Consider the following 19,988-nt stretch of genomic DNA (forward strand, 5'->3'; position numbering starts at 1 on the left):
CTATTCAGGAAATCTGTAAATTAAAACAAATTGCCTGCTTCTAGCATTTTTTTCCTTACCAATAAGATATCAGACTAAGGGGGCATCTCTTTAAGGGTGGTCATAACACCTGTTTTTAGATTGACTGTTATGTCTTTTATTATTAATTCAGAAGTCATTTATGACTTGTCTATTCAAGTTGAACTAAGGATATGACCACAGACTGTCATGAAAAATTACTTTGAATGCTTTTTTCCAAAATCACTTATGTATCTAAACTGACTTTTTCTACAAATCAATTAAAAAAATAGTAACAGAAAAATGGGCAAAGGACAGACAATTCAGAGATGAAATACAAATGTTCAGTAAACATATAAAGATATTTAAGTTCACAGGTAATAAGAAAAATTCAAATTCAGATGGGACCCCTTTTATTCACCCGGCAGATTAGCAAAAAAAAAAGGGAGACTATCCAGTGGCGGAAGGGTGTGGGGAAATGAATGTCATCACAGCAGGATGACTGGAGTATAAGCTGCCACAACTTCTTTGAGGGCAATTAAAAGTTTATATCTAAATAGTCTTCACCCCAACAATCCCATTTCTAGATAACTATTCTATAGAAATAAATGACCAGGCTCACAAAAATGCAGGTACAAGGATATTCATTGCAGCAATGCAAGTAACAAGAAAACTGGACATAATCTAAACATCCTTCAATAGGGGCATTATTAAACTGTGATACATTCATACTATGGAATATTACGCAGGAGCTTAAATGAATGGGGTAACCCTCTATGTACTGGGAAGGAAAGAAATCTAAGGCATACCATGAAGTGAAGGAATCAAGTTGCAGGATGTTACTTATGTAAAAAAAACATAAGAAAAACACACAAACCTATTTAGCTATCTGTAAATATGTATGTACTCAAACGTATGGAAAAGAGTCTGGAATGATTAATACTAAACTCAAAGTAGTGGGTGGGGGATTAGGGCACAAGGAGGGTTTTCACTATACCTGTTATTTCATTATTATCTATTGAGAATATAATCATGTATTACTTGTATAATGGAAAATAAGTTTAAATTGGCTCTTACTGATTTTAAAGAGGTCCTGCCAAATTTGATTTTTAAAATAAACACAGAATTTCAATCATTAGGCTGCTTTGGGATATGGAAGGGGAAATACCTTTTCTCACAGGCATTGACCTCAAAATTCTGGACCGAGAAGGACCTTACAATGCAGTTAACTTTTTGTATTCCTATTTGGGGAGAGTATACTCACAGCTTCTCAGCCCAGCGGTATGCCTTCCATATACTTTCAGCAATGTAAGAAATAGAGTTTCCTTGGAAATTTCTGTGAAGAAACACAGTTCATATCCTTCAATAGGTAGGAAAAGAATGTAGAGAATAAGGAAAAGAATCATGGCCACCGTGTGGGGAATATTCAAATGCAGAAAAGACCAGCTTTCTAATTCCCACAGCTTCTCAGCTTCCCAGTGTGCACAATTAATAAAAACATACTGTGAGGCCACTGGCACAAGCAATGAGGCATCTCCTCAGAACCTGAACTTCCTATCTGTCCAATTTCTTGGATACATAATGCCAATTACTTTTTTTCCAAAATCACTTATGTGTCTAAAATGACTCCTACAAATCAATGAGAAAAATGGCAAACATTTATCAATATCAGCAAATGAATATAAAGAAATCCTATGCTAGGCAACACCAAAGCTTTGGCTCAGTGCCCTCAGAATCTGTCCAGGTGTTAGAAGGATACGGGCAATTAGAAATTAGAGGGACTAATACGAAAATATCTCTTAAGCATATTGCACAGGGAAAAGTACAAGTTACTGAGCAAGGAGTAAAGTTATTACCTCATTAGGGGAACAAAATGCAAAGGAAAGAGCTTGGAAGGAAGGACACACATCAAAACAGTAACAGGAGTTACCTTATTGGTGGTAGGGAAGGTGGGGTAGAATTTTCACATTTTATCCTATATACTTCTGTGACATTTCTATTTTTAAACAGTGAGAATGTATCCATGAATTAGACATGTTTAAGAGAAGCTGTCAAATGCTTGAGGTTCAGTTTGAACCACTAACTCAGTGGATGACTTTGAATCTTTTAGCTTTAGCTTTGTCCTCTTCCCTCAGCAACAATGTAACTGTTCAGTTTATATGCACATTTTTCACGCGAGTCAGAAATACCTCATAACGGATACCTGTCTGCCCATCTGCCTGAGGGACATTTCCACTCAAACAGAGCCTTCTGGTTGCTTTATGCTCACCAATAAAAGATGCCTAAGACTGAACTCATCTCCCTCAAAACTGACTCTGCTTCTCAACTGCTGGATTTCCACCTGTTATACCACCATCATTCTGCCCATCAACACATGTGATTTGTCTCTTTCCTGTACTACAATCCCCCCAACTCTAGTCAATTACCACATCTTGTCAGTTTCTCCTCTGTAGTACTCTCGGGATTTTCTTTCTACTTCCATCACAACCACTCTAATTTGGCCCCTTCTCACTTTACTCTTAGATTTTGCTAAAGCATTCTATTTGGTCTCCCTGAATCAAGCTTTCGTCTCTAGATCGCTCTACATATGAAATCTAAAATAAGCCTCTTGTTTTAATCATTTGTCTCTCTTGCTTGAAAACTTGCAGTGGCTCCCCACATCTTACAGCGTAACTTTCAAACCCCCATTGCCGATAGCCAAGGTTTTTCATAATCCTATCTTTCATTGTTGCCTAACCCAATTCTTTACAGCCAGACTAATCTATTAAATTCTGATCATCCCTGCAGTCACACCGTTGCCTAGACTGTACTGCCTATTATTCTTCTGACAAATCACAGCCAATCTTTAAGTCCCAGCTAAAGATTTAGCCTATCCATGCAGCCTTCCGTGACCTCCACACCCCTGTGATTACAGGTTCTGGTGAATTACAGCACCTATCTGTGTTTCTCTTAACACTTAATTATATATTACCCCCCTTTTAAGGCATATCCCCTTTCTTCCCACTTGTCATTGTCATGTTCTGGAGACAATGCCATACACTTCTGTGGCTCCCACAGTACTTAGCCCTGAGCTGGGCACAAAATGGGTGCTAAATATAGAAAGCCAGGGGACAAAGATGAGTTCTAGATATAACTGAGGGATTGAATAATAATAATAGCTAACACTAAAATATATGCTAGGCACTGATAGAAGACCTTTACCTATATTAACTCATCTAAATCTCCCAATGAGATTGGAGTCATGGGGAGATTTAGGAGTCATAGGAGTCATCCTATGAGAGGATGACTACCATAATCCCCATTTTACAGATGAGGAAATTGAGTCATAAAGCTAATAAATGACAGACCTGGGTTCAAACCCAGGTAGTCTGGCTCCGGAATCTCTACTCTTAACCACTTTGTTGTATTACCACCAATGAGATGGGGAGAGGGACATGTTGCTGTAAAGAGGATGGAGTAAAGATGGGAGAAGCGTAAATGTTAAGGAATTAAATAATGGGGTAAAAAATGGAGAAGGAAAACATAAGGGCAATTAAAAGTAAAAGACTGGAGGAGAGGGAAAAATAGTAAGAAGGAGAATGAAGATAAGGAATCATTGACAAACAAAAGGTGGAAACAGAAAGTCAGTCAATGTGGATTGGGGAGATAAGGAGGACCCAGGAAGACCTGAAGAAAGGCTGCCATGTCAGGCAGGATGCAGAGAACAAATGAGGAAAGGCGATTCTTACATGATGGTGAAGGTGCCGTTGTAGGCGTTAGGCTCTGGCTCAGGCACTCTGTGGAGCTTCTGCTTTGGGCTGAGACCAACACACGACAGTGTCTCATTTTTGCAGGTACAGAGCTCACATATGCTGATGTTTGTGGTGGCATTCTGTTCTGGCTGCTTCTTTTCTGGGGTATATTTTACACCAGGAAGACCAGGGGATACTGAATACTGAGTGGAAGGAAAAAGGACTGTCTCAGATGGCCTTGGTTGCTGAGATATGTTAACTCCCAGGTCCACAGGTGGAACTGTGACTTGAGTCAGGTTTGGCTGTGCAAGTGTCACCTGAGGGTGTTCTGGAGGGGGAGCTGTAGTCTGCTGCAGGGCTGTAGAATGGTCAGACTCTGTAGTAGGTTCTGGAGTTGTGGTAAGCTCCAGGTCCAAAGGTTTAACTGTGATACTGCGTGAGGTTGGATGCTCAGCATGATCCTGATCTGGTGCTGGAACTGTCACCTCGGGATACAATGGAGACTGAGCTGCAACTGCCTTAATGAGCTCTGGAGGCTGAGCTTGGGTCTGCTGCATAGTTGGAGAAGGTTCATCCTCCATATTGGATTCCAGAGTTAACGTAAGTTCCGGGTCCAAAGGTTGAACTGTGACCTCAGTCAAGGTTGGATGCTGAGCCTGAACTTGCTTTGGATTTGGAAGTGTCACCTCGGGGTATGTTGGAGGAACTATAGTCTCCGGCAGGGGTGTGGAATGTTCCGCCTCCATAGTAGGTTCTGGAGTTGTGGTAAGCCCCTGGTCTAAAGGTTGAACTCTGACACTGGGTGATGTTGGAGGCTCAGTGTGATCCTGATCTGGTGCTGGATCTATTGGGTTCTGGTATACTGGAGGCTGAGCTACAAAAACCTCCTTAGGTGGTTCTGGAGGCTGGGTTAAGGTCTCCTGCATGGTTGGAGAAGGTTCATCCTCCTTAGTGGGTTCGAGCCTTATGGTCTGTTCAAGGTCCAAAGGTTGAATTGTGACCTCAGTCAAGGTTGGATGCTGAGCCTGAACTTGCTCTGGATTTGGAAATGTCACCTCAGGGTATGTTGGTTGAGTTGGGGCTCCCTGCTGAACTGGAAAAGGTTCAACATTTTCAGTGGGGGTTGGATGCTGATCTGAAACCTCTTGCTGGACTGACAAAGGTTCCAACTGCTCAGGGGACACTGTAGACTGAGCCGAGTTTTCTTGTTGGGGTGGAGAAGTTTCAACCTCATTAGTGAACGCTGGAGTTACGGTAAGTGCAAGATCCACAGGTTTAACAGTGACATCGGGCCGCTGCAGAAGCTGAGCTTGATCCTGACCTACAGGAGAAACTGTTGTCACATGATGCTCTGGAGAGAAAACTACAGTCACATTAGAGAGCTCTGGAGACTGGGTTGAAGAGGAGTCAGCCTCACCAGGAGACTGTGGAGGCTGATCTGGAGTCTCCTGCTGGGTTGTGGCAGGTGTAACTTCTTCTCCAGGATGCTCTGGATACTGAGCTGGGGTCTCCTCTTGTACTGAAGGTTTATTCTGTGCACCGGCTTCTGGAGACTGGGCTGAAGCCTCCTGTTGAACTGGGAAAGGTACAACCTCCTCAGGTGGCTGTGAAGGCAGCGTGGGGGCCTCATGCTGGGTTGTAGAAAATTCTGCATTAGTAAGGGGCACTGAGGGCTGAGCTGAAGGCTTGTGCTGATTTGGAGAAGTTCCCACCTTTCTGGCGTGGGTTCTTTTGTTATGGTAAGCTCCACATCTGCAGGTTTGACAGCGACACTGGATAAGTTTGAATGCTCAGCATGATGGTGACTTGGAGGTGAAACTGTCATTTCAAGATGCTCTTGAGGTTGAGCTGGCTGTTCCTGTTGAGTTGCAGAAGGTTCCACCTCCCCTCAAGAAGGCTCTGGAGGCTGAGCTGGTTGCTCCTGCAGGGTTGCAGAAGGTTCTGTCTCCGCTAGAGACAGAGCTGGGATCTCTTGCTGGGTTGGAGAAGATTCTGCCTCATTAAGGGGCTCTGGAGACTGAGCTGAGGCTTCCTCCTGGGTTGCAGAACTTTCAGCTTCTCCAAAAGACTCTGAAAGCTGAGCTGGGGTCTCCTGCTTGGTTGCTGGCTTCACCTCCTCAGGAGGCTCTGTAGGCTCAGAAGGCTGAGTCGGTTGTTCCTGTTCACTTGGAGAAGGCTCAGCTTCCACAGGAGGCTCTGGAGGCTGACCTGTGGTCTCCTGTTGGGTTGGAGAAGGTTCAACTTCCCCAGGAGGCGCAGAAAGTGGAGCTGGTTGCTCCCGCTCACGTGAAGGCTCAACCTCTCCAGGAGGCTCTGGAGGCTTAGCTGAGGTCTCTGGTTGGGTTGGAGAAGATTCTGTCTCCTCAGGATGCTCAAGAGGTGGAGCCAGGGCCTCCTGCTGAGCTGTAGGAAATTCAGCTTCCGGAGTGGGCTCTGGAGTGATGCTAAGTTCCAAATCCAGAGGTTGAAGTGTCACACTGGGCAAGTTTGAATGAGCGTGACGCTGAACGCCAGGGAGAGATGCTACCTCATCACTCACTGGAATTTGGAGTACATACTCAGTAGGGAACCCTGGAGTCTGAGTTGAGGCCTCTTGATGGAGTAGAGAAGGTTCAACCTCCTCAGAGAGCTCTGGAGGCTGAGATGGGGCCCGCTGCTGGACTGGCGGAGGTTCAACCTCCTCAGGGCTCTCTGGAGGCCGAGATGGGGTCTCCTGCTGGACTGGAGAAGGTTCAACCTCTTTGGTGACCTGTGGAGTTATGGTCAGTGCCAGATCCAGAGGTTTAACAGTGACATTGTACAAGTTTGACTGCTGAGTTTCATTTACCCCATGATGTGCTACTGGTCGAACTACAACCTCCTTAAGTGTCTCCAAAGGCTGGGCTAGGGCCTCCTGGGGACTTGAAGTTTCTAGTTCCTCAGGGGCCTCTGAAGGCTGAGATGGAGCCTCCTGCTGAAGTGGAGGTGGCTCTACCTCTTCAGCGGGCTCTGGAGGCTGAGCCCGGGCCTCTGCCTGGGGTGAAAAAGATTCAACCTCCTCAGGGGTCTGTGGATGCTGAGCAGGGGCCTCGTGCTGGGGTAAAGATTCAGCCTCCTCAGTGCGCTCTGGATGACGAGTGTGGGCCTCCTGCTGGGATGGAGAAATTTCAGCTTCCTCAGGGGCCTCTGGAGGTTCATCTGGGCTCCCCAGAAAATCCGTAGGTAGGCTGTCCTCATGATAAAAGGCATCCATACTGGGATCTGAATAATCACCCTGCTAACTGTTGTTCTAGACCCTGAGTTTTTTTTTCAAATTGGCCTATAGTTCCAACAACAACTTTGGCAAGCCGTTGATGCTGAACTAGATCTTTCTTCAGGTTTGGGGGTGAAACAATAAACTTCACTGGTTTTGAGCTCTTACTACCTAGCGGTGGAACAAGTACTTCAAATGATTGGTGACCTTCGGCCTGATCTAGACCTATGTTTTTAGTCTTACTTTTGTGTCGAGAAGGCAGAACCAAGGCCTGATTCTGATTCCAATCCAGCACTGGAACTTCCTCTGGGAGCTTTTGATGTTGGGTTTGCTTGTTATTCAGATCCTGATGTGGAACAGCAAACTGATCTGGCCCTGTAGGCAGCTCTCCAACCGAATCCGTGTCCGGGTATGGAACCTCAGTCTCAGTCAACTCCTGATGAGGCGGGGCCAACATCCGGACTGGAGACGAGGACGTCAACTAATTAAAGCCCCCGGCTTCTGCCAGGGTGTAAGGGCATGGGGCAATTTGGGAGGGGGGTCTGAGGCTTGTGAAGACCAAGCCTCGGTCAGCCATGGGGGGATTGGGGGTCACCTGGACGGGGCCCAGGGCCCATTCCGGAGGCTGAAATGCCTGGACTAGAAGCCACAGTTGTTGCCACGTGAGGAAGAGCCGTGGCAACCAAAGGCGCAGCTGGGACATAACACGCGGCGGCTCCCAGGCGCAGTGACCCAGGCCACTGAGGAGCCGGAGCTACATCCTGCGTCCGAGCTGAACCGCTGTGCCAGAGCCGACGCCAGGGCTCACGTCAGCAACCGCGCGCCCCTCCCCCACCTAACGTCCCACCCCTTATTTATGACGTGTTTAGTTCCGCCACCGTTATTAGGTTCGTGCGGAGATCCAATGCGCGCCACCAGAGTGGGCCTTTTTCCCAGAGTCCCCAGGGCGCCAGCCATCCTTCCCCTTGCAAAGGCGACAATTACCTCCTGCCGGGCCCTCTTCCCAAGCCCTCCCTGCCCTCCCTGGCCCCAAACAATGAGGCGGGATTTGAGCTGGAGACCCGAGTGGCCCCAAACTCCAGCGGCCCAGGGGTGGCGGGGGGTTGGGAAGGATGCAGAGCTTCCCAAGGAAACCACAAGACCTGGCATTCTGGGAAATTCAAAAGTGCTAGTCCAGTTCTGGCAATCTGAACACTTCCTCCTCAAAGCTCAAGTCTGAGAGGCATTCTTCCTCCCTTTGGCCACACGGCTGACAAGAAAAGTAGCTGACCTGCAAAATGAGCACCAGTTAGGGTGGCGGGAAGGGAACACACCTTACAGTTACTCTAAAATGTTGCCATTTCCTCCAAACTCTCAGTGTTCACGTCTCATTATTAATTCACCACTCTATTATTAGGGGTTACCACTGAATCAGTGATGACTCCAGAACTTCTGTAGGAGGGCTTCGGGGCAGGTGAGCAATTCATTCTGGGAAAGAGAGTCTAAAACCAAGTGTATGGCCCTTTACATTAGCATGGGAAAACTTCCCCCATCCCACCTTGTCTCAACAGAGCCGTTAATCCAGAAAAAACTACAGTGTCGCTTTGCAGAGGTCTACCCTGTGTGCACACATGGAGAAGACACTTAGAATGTTAAAGTCAGCATGGTAAGTAATTTTCTTGAAGTACTGTAACTAGCATCCAGTTTACTTTCTTCACAGTCCTTTTCATAATCTATGTAATTTTAGTCCTTTTTAATTGTCTGGTACACCTTTAACACCTAAACTCCAAGAGAGAAGGAGCTTCATCTTATTTCCAGTGCCTAGCACATAATGGTTTCTAAATGGAACTGATTCCAAGATTGGCCTCATTTAGGAATGGATCTGTTGTTATAATCAGCTTTCCGAAATCTGTAGTATCAATAAGGAATCCTTTCCTCTCACATTTCACAGGAAGCTAGACTTCTTAAAGCCCAAACATGGAAACGTTTGAAGTTTCCTTGACTGAATTAAATTGAATTAAATTAATTATTTTGTACAGGAAACACTTTCAAAATTTTTACATTTTTCAGAACATAACCACCTTTTCTTTCTCTACTTTCTTCCCTTCAAAACAAACTTTGCAACATTGGGGTGAGTTAAATAATCAGAAATCTAGCCCCAAATTAAGCTCTCAATGACATGAAACACATTTTTTGCTCCTTTTTAACAAAAATCCTATATGTAGTACATTAATGTTTTCTTTTAGAAATTACGTTGACAACTTAATCCCTAATTCGAGGCATCCATATAATTGGTTTACAGAAAGGTTCTTCCGCAAAATATTTAACACCAGATATATATGAGATGCTGAGATCTGGGTAATATACCTTACTTGAAAGGCATGAATAGTTTTTAAACACTGTAGCATAATCACACTTAAGGCCATAGTTACTTTGTTCCCAAATCCCTGCAATTCTATTTAAGGGGAGTTCTAAAAGGCCTGTGTCTTCTCCTGTGTCCACAACTGTAGACGTACACTGATGGCCCTCAATCCTGCTCTCCAAACTTCAAATAAGGGGCCAGAGACAAGGCTCGGGACCTGGAGAAGTCCTAGAAATTCCCTGCCTCAAAAGCAGTTTCAGAGTTTCACATCTTCCGAAGGTTGACAGAGCTGAGTAGACATGCCAAAGTCTTCCAAATCCTGCTGGTTGTTTTGAATTATGGCTACACTGGCTGTGTATCCCCTTGAGTTTTTATCTCCACATACTTGAATTAAATCCTGTTGTTCCTCTTCAGTTCTAGCATCTGTGACCTCTTCACAGGGTCTATATGCCACAGCTATTTTACCATTTTCTGAAATAAAGTTAACAAGGATCAATTCAGAAGTTTTCTTGTTCTAAAACTTCCTGTATACAATGGTAGCACCCAATACTTAGACATTCTTTTGATTTCTAAAAGCAGAAAATAAGAGCATTTTCCTAGAAGTGCCCTCATCTGACACTTCAGTTTTTATCCTAATTATTTGTGAAAAAATATATGAGAAGTGTCAACTTTGGTTCAAAAACCTTTATGATCTTAGAAATAAGAACTAAGGAATAATGACATAGGAATTAAAAGCTGTGGAAACAAAAATGTTCAACCACAATACAATTAAATAGGAAGGCATTAGGTGGGGGTCAAAGTGAATTCAAACCTGGGATAGGTACCACTGGACTACAATAGATACTTCATATTAGAAGCAAGGCAAGTGCCTACTCCTTGGGACCAAAATTCTACCAGATACAATGAGCAAAGCTTTGGAGACAGAGACAGAGAGAGAGAGAGCATTTCAACACTCTACTGGCAGAAACTGGCCCATGTACCTTTTGGACAATACAGCTTTCCTCAAGGCAAGCTAGAGCCACCAGGCTTTTTGGTCTAGGGCGTTTTGAGTACATATAAGGAATACCTTTGCATATTAGGGACAAACAACCCAGACATTTAGTTTGGGTCTTAGAGGTTGTTACCCAGAGTTGACAGCTGATGGAGATTCTGCCTGATGACCAGGGAAGTCAAACTTCACTGGAAGGACTGCTCAGGCTGGAAGGCCAAGACCAATCCAGGGTCAACTCTTACAAGCAAATAAGGTCTCTGACAACTTAGCTAGGATTTCTCAGTCTCTAAGCCTGCAGGGCTGTGAAGCAGCGGAGCAATTCTGTTCCGGGAATCTACTAATCATAAAGTTTCCTTTGGGCACAGCCTGTCACATTCTCACCGCTGTATAACTAACTCGATAGGGAACACAGTCAATGCTATTCAGTAGCATGACCACTTTCAAGGCTCACAAAAACGCAGCCGATTATTATATAAGAATCATATTCACCCAATATATCAGAAATGAAAACTGAAATTAAATGGATTCCAAAAACATAATCTAATAAACTCTTCAACAAGAAAACAACAATGATAATAATAATAGTCAATATATTTTGTCTCCTTACTATGTTTCAGGCATAGTTCTAAGCTTTTGACATTCATCATCTCATTTACTCTTACAATATCCCCCATTAGGTGATAAGCTGAATTACTAACCCTATTTGCAGATAAAGAAATTGCAGCTTAGAGACATTAAATACCTTCAAATGTCTCCGGCTAGGAAAATCTAAAATTGCAACAACAACAACAAAAAATTCTAAGAGACAAAGTTAGGACTCAAACACAGGTGTCCAAGGCTTAGAATCACTACACTATTCTGTATGATAAGCAAGCAATTGAGGAAGAACTGGATCAAACACTTTCTGTATGAACTGAGGCAAGTCATTCTACATCTAAACACCGGGGACAATAATAGTTGCTGTCGTTTTTCTCATAAATGCCACAAAGAACAAATTTAAGACTGCTGCTGTGAAAGCATCTGGTGAATGAAAGAATACGTAATGTTTTAGATAACCATTATTTTCATCCAATCAACTTTTCAAATAAGTTTATTTGCTCACTGAAACTGAATCACTTCAAGGACAATCAAAAAGGTCTTACCTAAAACCACAATCAGCAGTTTCTGGAATGCATCTGTCATAGCCTTGTGAATAGCAAGCTTCTGGGTTCCCTTCCTTTTCATAAGGAATGACAATGACCCTAAATCCAACCAAAACAGATGAATTTAAAATGCCTATCTGAATAACTGATCTCTAGGTTATGTGTTTAAAACTAAAAATGCATCTGTCATTCTTAGATCATTATCTTAGTGATTAAGGGCAGGCACAACACTGGGGTACTGCTGAATGTCTCTGTTGTAGGTATACCCTGGCATGGCACATTTTTACTGCTCAGATCTGTTCTGGAAGTTCCTAAAATACTCGATGGGAAATGCAAACCAAGGACGTGGCACAAATCTCATGTTACTCACAGATTTCAAATGGACAAGCTGAGGCTACACTGCTACAGACCCTGCTCTCCTGTGCGTAAAGGGCTGGATTCATACAGTGAGATAGACTTGGTGGTAGTGCAGATGATCTGGCCTCTCCTCAACCATCACCCACTCAGGTGGATGGTGGAGCCTCCTCCACTCCATTCGCTAACAGTTCCGCCTCTGACGTAAAACCCTAAGCCCAAGTGCCATGGATTCCAGGAAAAAACTCAAGTACCAATGGGAATCCCCTTTCTAGGGATCTACATTTACTTTTTCCTCTCAGGCCCTTCTGTAGGAGGCAAAGGACTGAACATTTACACAAGAGTTTATTTCAATCTTTAGACAATGATTGGGCGGGCTGGCAGTGGCGGGCTGCACAGGCTCCCGGGAGGGGAGGAGTGGAGAGTGACCTGTGCTTGCACACAGGCTTCTTGGTGGCTGCAGCCGCAGCCTTAGCGTCCCATGCCCGTCTCTGGGGTCCGCGCTGATAGCCCCAGCTCGCGCCCGTCTGTGGAGCTCCTTAAAGCGGCGCTCCTAATCCTCTCTCCTCACGCACCAGGAAACAAAGAGGCAAGAAAAAGTCTTTTGCCTGTTCGGCAGCTCCAGACCTTTTCCCGGACTCCCTCCCGGCTAACCGTGGTGCACTAACCCCTTCAGGCTGTGTTCACACCGCCAACCCCAGCCCTCTCCCTGCGATCCGACCTCTGAAGCCCGAGCCTCAGCTCCCAGCCCCGCCCACCCCGGCGGGTGAGCAGACAAGCCTCTCGGGCTGGTGAGTGCTGCTGGGCGCCGAGCCTCTGTGCGGGAATCTCTCCGCTTTGCCCTCCGCACCCCTGTGGCTGCGCTCTCCTCCGCGGCTCCGAAGCTTCCCCCCTCCGCCACCCACAGTCTCCGCCTGCGAAGGGGCTTCCCAGTGTGTGGAAACCTCTCCTCCTTCACAGCTCCCACTGGTGCAGGTCCCGTCCCTATTCTTTCGTCTCTGTTATTTCTTTTTTCTTTTGCCCTACCCAGGTACGTGGGGAGTATCTTGACTTTTGGGAGGTCTGAGGTCTTCTGCCAGCGTGGGTGTTCTATAGGAGCAGTTCCACGTGTAGATGTATTTCTGATGTATCTGTGGGGAGGAAGGTGATCTCCGCATCCTACTCTTCTGCTACCTTTTCCTCTCTCTAACAAGCTTCTTTGAGAGTGCAAATATTTCCAGTCTTAACTCTCTAAATAACTTACATATTACTGTGGATTTTTTACATCACTAGTTCTTTCTTAAATGTCTATTTCCATTTTGAACAGGGTGTAGTATAGAAATATAGTCATAAAAATTCAAATAATACAAATAAAGTCAAAGCATTGTTAATTCTTTTTTGATGTGTTTGTGCATCTTCCTCCGTCACTAGTTTATGAGCTCCTTAAGTGCTTGAAGGAACCGTATACTATTCTTTCCTTGTTACCAGAAACAAGCATAGATCTTGGCATATAATAGAGGAGTGATGGTCTGTTGACTGAGTGAATGAGTACATAAGAAAATGAAATTACTTTCTCCAACTGAAGCTGCCTGCTGGGAAGGAGAAATGAAGACTAATTTTTAAATGTTGAGTGTCGCAACATTTAAAACAGGGAGGCTAGGCCCTGTACGGTGAGTCATAATGGAGCTGTCCTGGACAATTAGGAAGCTTCAGAAGGGCTCTGAGCCCCTGGGTAGTAGAGACAGTTGACATCTGGGATAACCTGGCCACAGTTCTTGCTTGCAAACATTTCCCTTCGTGCTACTGAGAAAAACTCAGATACATTAGGGCTTTCCTTCATTTTATTTGAAGATGTTATTCTCTTGTCTGTATTTATAAAAAATACAGGGGAAAAAAGATAAGAAGTACGTATACCTGCTATTGAATAAAAGAAGACATAATTGGAACTTCCCTGCTGGTGCAGTGGTTAAGACTCCGTGCTCCCGATGCAGGGGGCCCGGGTTCGATCCCTGGTCAGGGAACTAGGTCTCACGTGCATGCTGCAACTAAGAGTTCGCACACCACAGTTAAGGAGCCTGCGAGCCACAACTAAAGGAGCCTGCCTGCTGCAACTGGGGAGCCCATGTGCCGCAACTGGGGAGCCCTTGAGCCACAACTAAGGAGCCCGCCTGCTGCAACTAAGACCCGGTGCAACCAAATAGATAAATAAATAAAATTTAAAAAGAACGCATAATTAAAGTAGGTAACAATTTCGGGGGTGTGGGTAGTAAACTAAGGCTCTGCATTAAATAAAGAAATCTAATACGAATGCCCTTTCCTCTCAACTCTATAGTGACTTGTAGAACATTTTCTTCATTACTCTATCAGCGACGGGCTTTATGCTATGAAAATCTCAGAACCTAAGCTTATGGAATGGTCTTAATGTCCAATATAAGAAAACAACTCATTACTCACAACTGATACCAAGTAACTGTCTCATAATCTTTCCAGGACCATCCGTAATATCTGAGTGGTTATGTGAAATGGTCGCAGGGCCGCAAATTAAAGAATGTCGGAGACAAAAGCATTTCAATCCCAGGGGGTACAGCCAGGATTGAAGAGGGTGTTAAACAGGGTACAGAAGTGGGAGGTAGTGCACCTGGAGTCACATCTGAGGAGAGTTCTCAGATTCAATAAAGGTGAAATCAGTGAGTAAAGAAATATGGGTGAGAATAGTCAGCAAGGTCAGTGGGAAGTAGCCAGAGCAAGAAGCCAATCAGAGAAGACACACAATTATACAGTGAAAGATCTGGGAAATCGAAGCCTCACTCACTTAGTCAGAGGAATTGAAAGGTCCTTGAAAAAGGAATGGTGGCTGAATGGAGGCACATAATGAAATGTTAATTCTGGGGAAGTAAAATTGGATGGCATGTTAATATGGAATAAGGTTTCTACAGTGCATTAAAGAATATTTTAACCATTTTCTGGAATCTGAAGGGAGTACTGAATAGGCAGTTTGAGAGTGAGGATGATGATGAAGCCTCCTTTATGTTACATCTGACAAAAGTTTGTCAAGCTCGGGACTTCCCAGGTGGCACAGTGGTTAAGAGTCCACCTGCCAATGCAGGGGACACGGGTTTGATCCCTGGTCCGGGAAGATCCCACATGCTGCAGAGCAACTAAGCCCGTGTGCCACAACTACTGACCCTGTACTCTAGAGCCCGTGAGCCACAAATACTGAAGCCCGCGTGCCTAGAACCCGTGCCCCGCAACAAGAGAAGCCATCGTGATGAGAAGCCCACGCACCGAAATGAAGAGCAACCCCCGCTCGCCGCAACTAGACAAAGCCGGAGCGCAGCAACAAGACCCAACGCAGCCAAAAATAAATAAATAAATTAATTTAAAAAACAATTTGTCAACCTCACAGATTTAAAATCCACATAAAAGTAAATATAAGGAAGACTCTTGTGAAGATTCCTTAAATTAAGGGGCAGCATAAACTGACATGGGGTTTAACATCAGTTAAGTTTGGGTTTGGCCTCTAGTTTCCACATTTACTGTCATGAACCTTAAGTAAGTCACTTAACCATCCTGAGTTCGAGTTTCTTCATCTAAAAAAAAGAAAGAAAGAACTGGGGAACTGGGGGATCAGTGGAGCAGTGCATCTGAGAGCATTCTGTACACCACAGTGCTGTACAAACGCTGGCCCTTTCCGCCCCCCCCACCCCGAGATCTTAGTTCACGGAGCAGGGATTGAACCCCAGCCCTCAGCAGTGAAAGTGCAGAGTTCTAACCACTGGGCCGCCAGGGAATTCCCGATGGCCTATTAGTTTTAAATTCAGCACTTCATCCCAGTAGAGCAAGGAATTCCACATTTGTACCCACCTTCACTGGAGATGCCTGAAAAAGCTGCTTCTGGTCGCATGCCTTTTGGGCTCTGTGGGCATCCCTTGCTGAATAAACTTTGATGATGGCATAGAACCCAGGACCGGCCACTGCTGCATTTGGGACGACTCGGACCGAACACTGAAAGCCAAACTGGGAGAAGACTGTGAACAGAGAATGCTGTAGGGTGGTCCCATGCTAAGTAAGTGCAGGCAATTTCACGCCCAGGAAGCCAAACTGCCCGTTCCCTTCCATTCCCCCAGCCCTTCGCCGCAGGCAACTGCGGTGATCCTGCAAATCCAAACACTTCTCATTTCATGAACAAGTTTCCCTCTGAAAACCTAAGCTTCGAGAAGCATTAGGAGACAATGCCGGCTGTTGGGAGCTATCTCTCAAAAATCTGTGGGGGCGAGCTGACTGCTCAGGTCGGCTCTAGAACTAAGATTCCTCTCAGCGGACACCACAGGCAGATGAGGTGCTGAAGCAGTACCCCGGGGCGCCCAGTTAATGAGGCGCGAGGTGGCTTCCTCCAGCCCTCCCTCCGCCCCGGCTCGGCTCACTTACAAGGCCTCGGCCGTGGGTCCAGAGCTCAGCTCCCACACCAGCAAGATTTTGTCACCCACGATGAGAACCACAAAATTTACCAACGGCACCATCCCACCGTTACCGCTCGTGCGCGGCTCGGTGCGCAGGCCGACTGCGCCTGCGCACGGGCGTCTGCGCACTCGACCCTCGCACCCCGTCTGCGCACGCGCTCCTGAGCACCGCATCTGCGCACGCGCGCCTGCGGACAGCGCCTGCGCACTACGTCTGCGCTGGCGCGCGTGCGGAGACTCGGTGCGTATGCGCGCGTAGGCAGAAGGGGTTCATAGATGCCGTGCACAGACGCTCGTCCGCAGACGCGCGGGCGCAAACGTCCGTGCGCAGGCGCGCGGGCGCAGAAGCCCTTTCGCTATCGCGCGTGCGCATATGTCCCTGCGCAGGCGTGCGACCGCACACGCCTTGCGCAGACGCCCGTCCGCAGGCGCGCGTGCGCAGGCGCAGTCCGCTTGCGCACTGAGCCGCGCACGAGCGGTAACGGCCGGATGGTGCCGTTGGTAACTTTTGTGGTTCCCATCGTGGGTGACAAAACCTTGCTGGTGTGGGAGCTGAGCTCTGGACCCACGGCCGAGGCCTTGTAAGTGAGCCGAGCCGGGGCGGAGGGAGGGCTGGAGGAAGCCACCTCGCGCCTCAGTAACTGGGCTCCCCGGGGTACTGCTTCAGCACCTCATCTGCCTGTGGTGTCCGCTGAGAGGAATCTTAGTTCTAGAGCCGACCTGAGCAGTCAGCTCGCCCCCACAGATTTTTGAGAGATAGTTCCCAACAGCCGGCATTGCCTCCTAATGCTTCTCGAAGCTTAGGATTTCAGAGGGAAACCTGTTCATGAAATGAGAAGTGTTTGGATTTGCAGGATCACCGCAGTTGCCTGCGGCGAAGGGCTGGGGGAATGGAAGGGAACGGGCGGTTTGGCTTCCTGGGCGTGAAATTGCCTGCACTTACTTAGCATGGGACCACCCTACAGCATTCTCTGTTCACAGTCTTCTCCCAGTTTGGCCTTCAGTATTCGGTCCGAGTCGTCCCAAACGCAGCAGTGGCCGGTCCTGTGTTCTATGCCATCATCAAGGTTTATTCAGCAAGGGATGCCCACAGAGCCCAAAAGGCATGCGACCAGAAGCAGCTTTTTCAGGCATCTCCAGTGAAGGTGGGTCCAAATGTGGAATTCCTTGCTCTACTGGGATGAAGTGCTGAATTTAAAACTAATAGGCCATCGGGAATTCCCTGGGGGGTCCAGTGGTTAGGACTCTGCACTTTCACTGCTGAGGGCCCCGGGTTCAATCCCTGGTCTGGGAAGTAAGATCCCGGGGTGGGGGAGGGGGGAAGGCCAGCGTTTGTACAGCACTGTGGTGTACAGAATGCTCTCAGATGCACTGCTCCACTGATCCCCCAGTTCCCCAGTTCTTTCTTTCTTTTTTTTAGATGAAGAAACTCGAACTCAGGATGGTTAAGTGACTTACTTAAGGTTCATGACAGTAAATGTGGAAACTAGAGGCCAAACTCAAACTTAACTGATGTTAAACCCCATGTCATTTTATGCTGCCCCTTAATTTAAGAAATCTTCACAAGAGTCTTCCTTATATTTACTTTTATGTGGATTTTAAATCTGTGAGGTTGACAAATTGTTTTTTAAATTAATTTATTTATTTATTTTTGGCTGCGTTGGGTCTTGTTGCTGTGCGCCGGCTTTGTCTAGTTGCGACGAGCGGGGGTTGCTCTTCCTTGCGGTGCATGGGCTTCTCATCGCGATGGCTTCTCTTGTTGCGGAGCACGGGTTCTAGGCACGCGGGCTTCAGTAGTTGTGGCTCACGGGCTCTAGAGCACAGGGTCAGTAGTTGTGGCACACGGGCTTAGTTGCTCTGCGGCATGTGGGATCTTCCCGTACCAGGGATCGAACCCGTGTCCCCTGCATTGGCTGGCGGACTCTTAACCACTGTGCCACCCGGGAGGTCCCGAGCTTGACAAACTTTTGTCAGATGTAACATAAAGGAGGCTTCATCATCATCATCACTCTCAAACTGCCTATTCAGAACTCCATTCAGATTCCAGAAAATGGTTAAAATATCCTTTAATGCATTGTAGAAACCTTATTCCATATTAACATGCCATCCAATTTTACTTCCCATTTCACATAACCACTGAGATATTACGCATGATCCTGGAAAGATTATGAGACAGTTACTTGGTATCAGTTGTGAGTAATGAGTTCTTTTTTCACATTGGACATTAAGACCATTCCATAAGCTTAGGTTCTGAGATTTTCACAGCATAAAGCCCGTCACTGATAGAGTAATGAAGAAAATGTTCTACAAGTCACTATAGAGTTGGGAGAAAAGGGCATTCGTATTAGCTTTCTTTATTTAATGCAGAGCCTTAGTTTACTACCCACACCCCCGAAATTGTTACCTACTTTCATTATGCGTTCTCTTTAAATTTTATTTATTTATTTGGTTGCACCGGGTCTTAGTTGCAGCAGGCGGGCTCCTTAGTTGCGGCAGGTGAGCTCCCCAGTTGCAGCAGGCAGGCTCCTTTAGTTGTGGCTCACAGGCTCCTTAACTGTGGCATGAAAACTCTTAGTTGCAGCATACACGTGAGACCTAGGTCCCTGACCAGGGATCGAACCCGGGCCCCCTGCATTGGGAGCACGGAGTCTTAACCACTGCACCAGCAGGGAAGTTCCAATTATGTCTTCTTTTATTCATTAGCAGGTGTACATACTTCTTATCTTTTTTCCTCTGTATTTTTTGTACATACAGACAAGAGAATAACATCTTCAACTAAAATGAAGGAAAGGCCTAATGTATCTGAGTTTTTCTCAGTAGCACGAAGGGAAATGTTTGCCAGCAAGAACTGTGGCCAGGTTATCCCAGATGTCAACTGTCTCTACTACCCAGGGGCTCAGAGCCCTTCTGAAGCTTCCTAATTGTCCAGGACAGCTCCATTATGACTCACCGTACAGGGCCTAGCCTCCCTGTTTTAAATGTTGCGACACTCAACATTTAAAAATTAGTCTTCATTTCTCCTTCCCAGCAGGCAGCTTCAGTTGGAAAAAGTAATTTCATTTTCTTATGTACCCATTCATTCACTCAGTCAACAGACCATCACTCCTCTATTATATGCCAAGCTCTATGCTTGTTTCTGGTAACAAGGAAAGAATAATATATGGTTCCTTCAAGCACTTAAGGAGCTCATAAACTAGTGACGGAGGAAGATGCACAAACACATCAAAAAAGAATTAACAATGCTTTGACTTTATTTGTATTATTTGAATTTTTATGACTGTATTTCTATACTACACCCTGTTCGAAATGGAAATAGACATTTAAGAAAGAACTAGTGATGTAAAAAATCCACAGTAATATGTAAGTTATTTAGAGAGTTAAGACTGGAAATATTTGCACTCTCAAAGAAGCTTGTTAATGCAGATGAACCTCTAATTCTTTTGGTTGCTTTATTTACATTTATAGAGGTATACGTATTCCCTCTTCTAACAGGGGTTAGTAACTTGGGGAGGAGGTGCTACAGATTAAGGTCCTAATTCAGTTGCAGGTCTATCTTATCTCGTCTTCAGGTCATATTCTCATCTCATACAGGATGAGATGACTAAAACAGTTCACTTCCTTTGCTTACCCCCAGCCCCGTAATAGGCTTCTGCTGGGCTTCCTTTGTTGCTTTCATCATCACTTTCACCACCAGAGGTCAGGGAACCTTCCGGTTAATCAGGGGCCCTGGAAATGATGCAGAAAGGTACTGACTTAAAAAT

General features: G+C 45.9%; 1 protein-coding gene across 1 annotated transcript in view; it reads left to right on the forward strand.

Moving 5' to 3' along the window:
* Nucleotides 1-19,988, forward strand: part of LOC132354529 (leucine-rich repeat-containing protein 37A3-like) — a gene marked incomplete at its 5' end in the record, with an annotated part of 79,280 nt that overhangs the window by 47,010 nt on the left and 12,282 nt on the right. The window contains 4 exon segments of the mRNA XM_059906413.1: nucleotides 5,212-5,313; nucleotides 6,606-6,925; nucleotides 7,219-7,369; nucleotides 17,232-17,372. Of these exon segments, the coding sequence (XP_059762396.1) occupies nucleotides 5,212-5,313; nucleotides 6,606-6,925; nucleotides 7,219-7,369; nucleotides 17,232-17,372 (714 nt within the window).

This window comes from Balaenoptera ricei, chromosome 20, assembly GCF_028023285.1.
Source record: "Balaenoptera ricei isolate mBalRic1 chromosome 20, mBalRic1.hap2, whole genome shotgun sequence".
Lineage (NCBI taxonomy): Eukaryota > Metazoa > Chordata > Mammalia > Artiodactyla > Balaenopteridae > Balaenoptera > Balaenoptera ricei.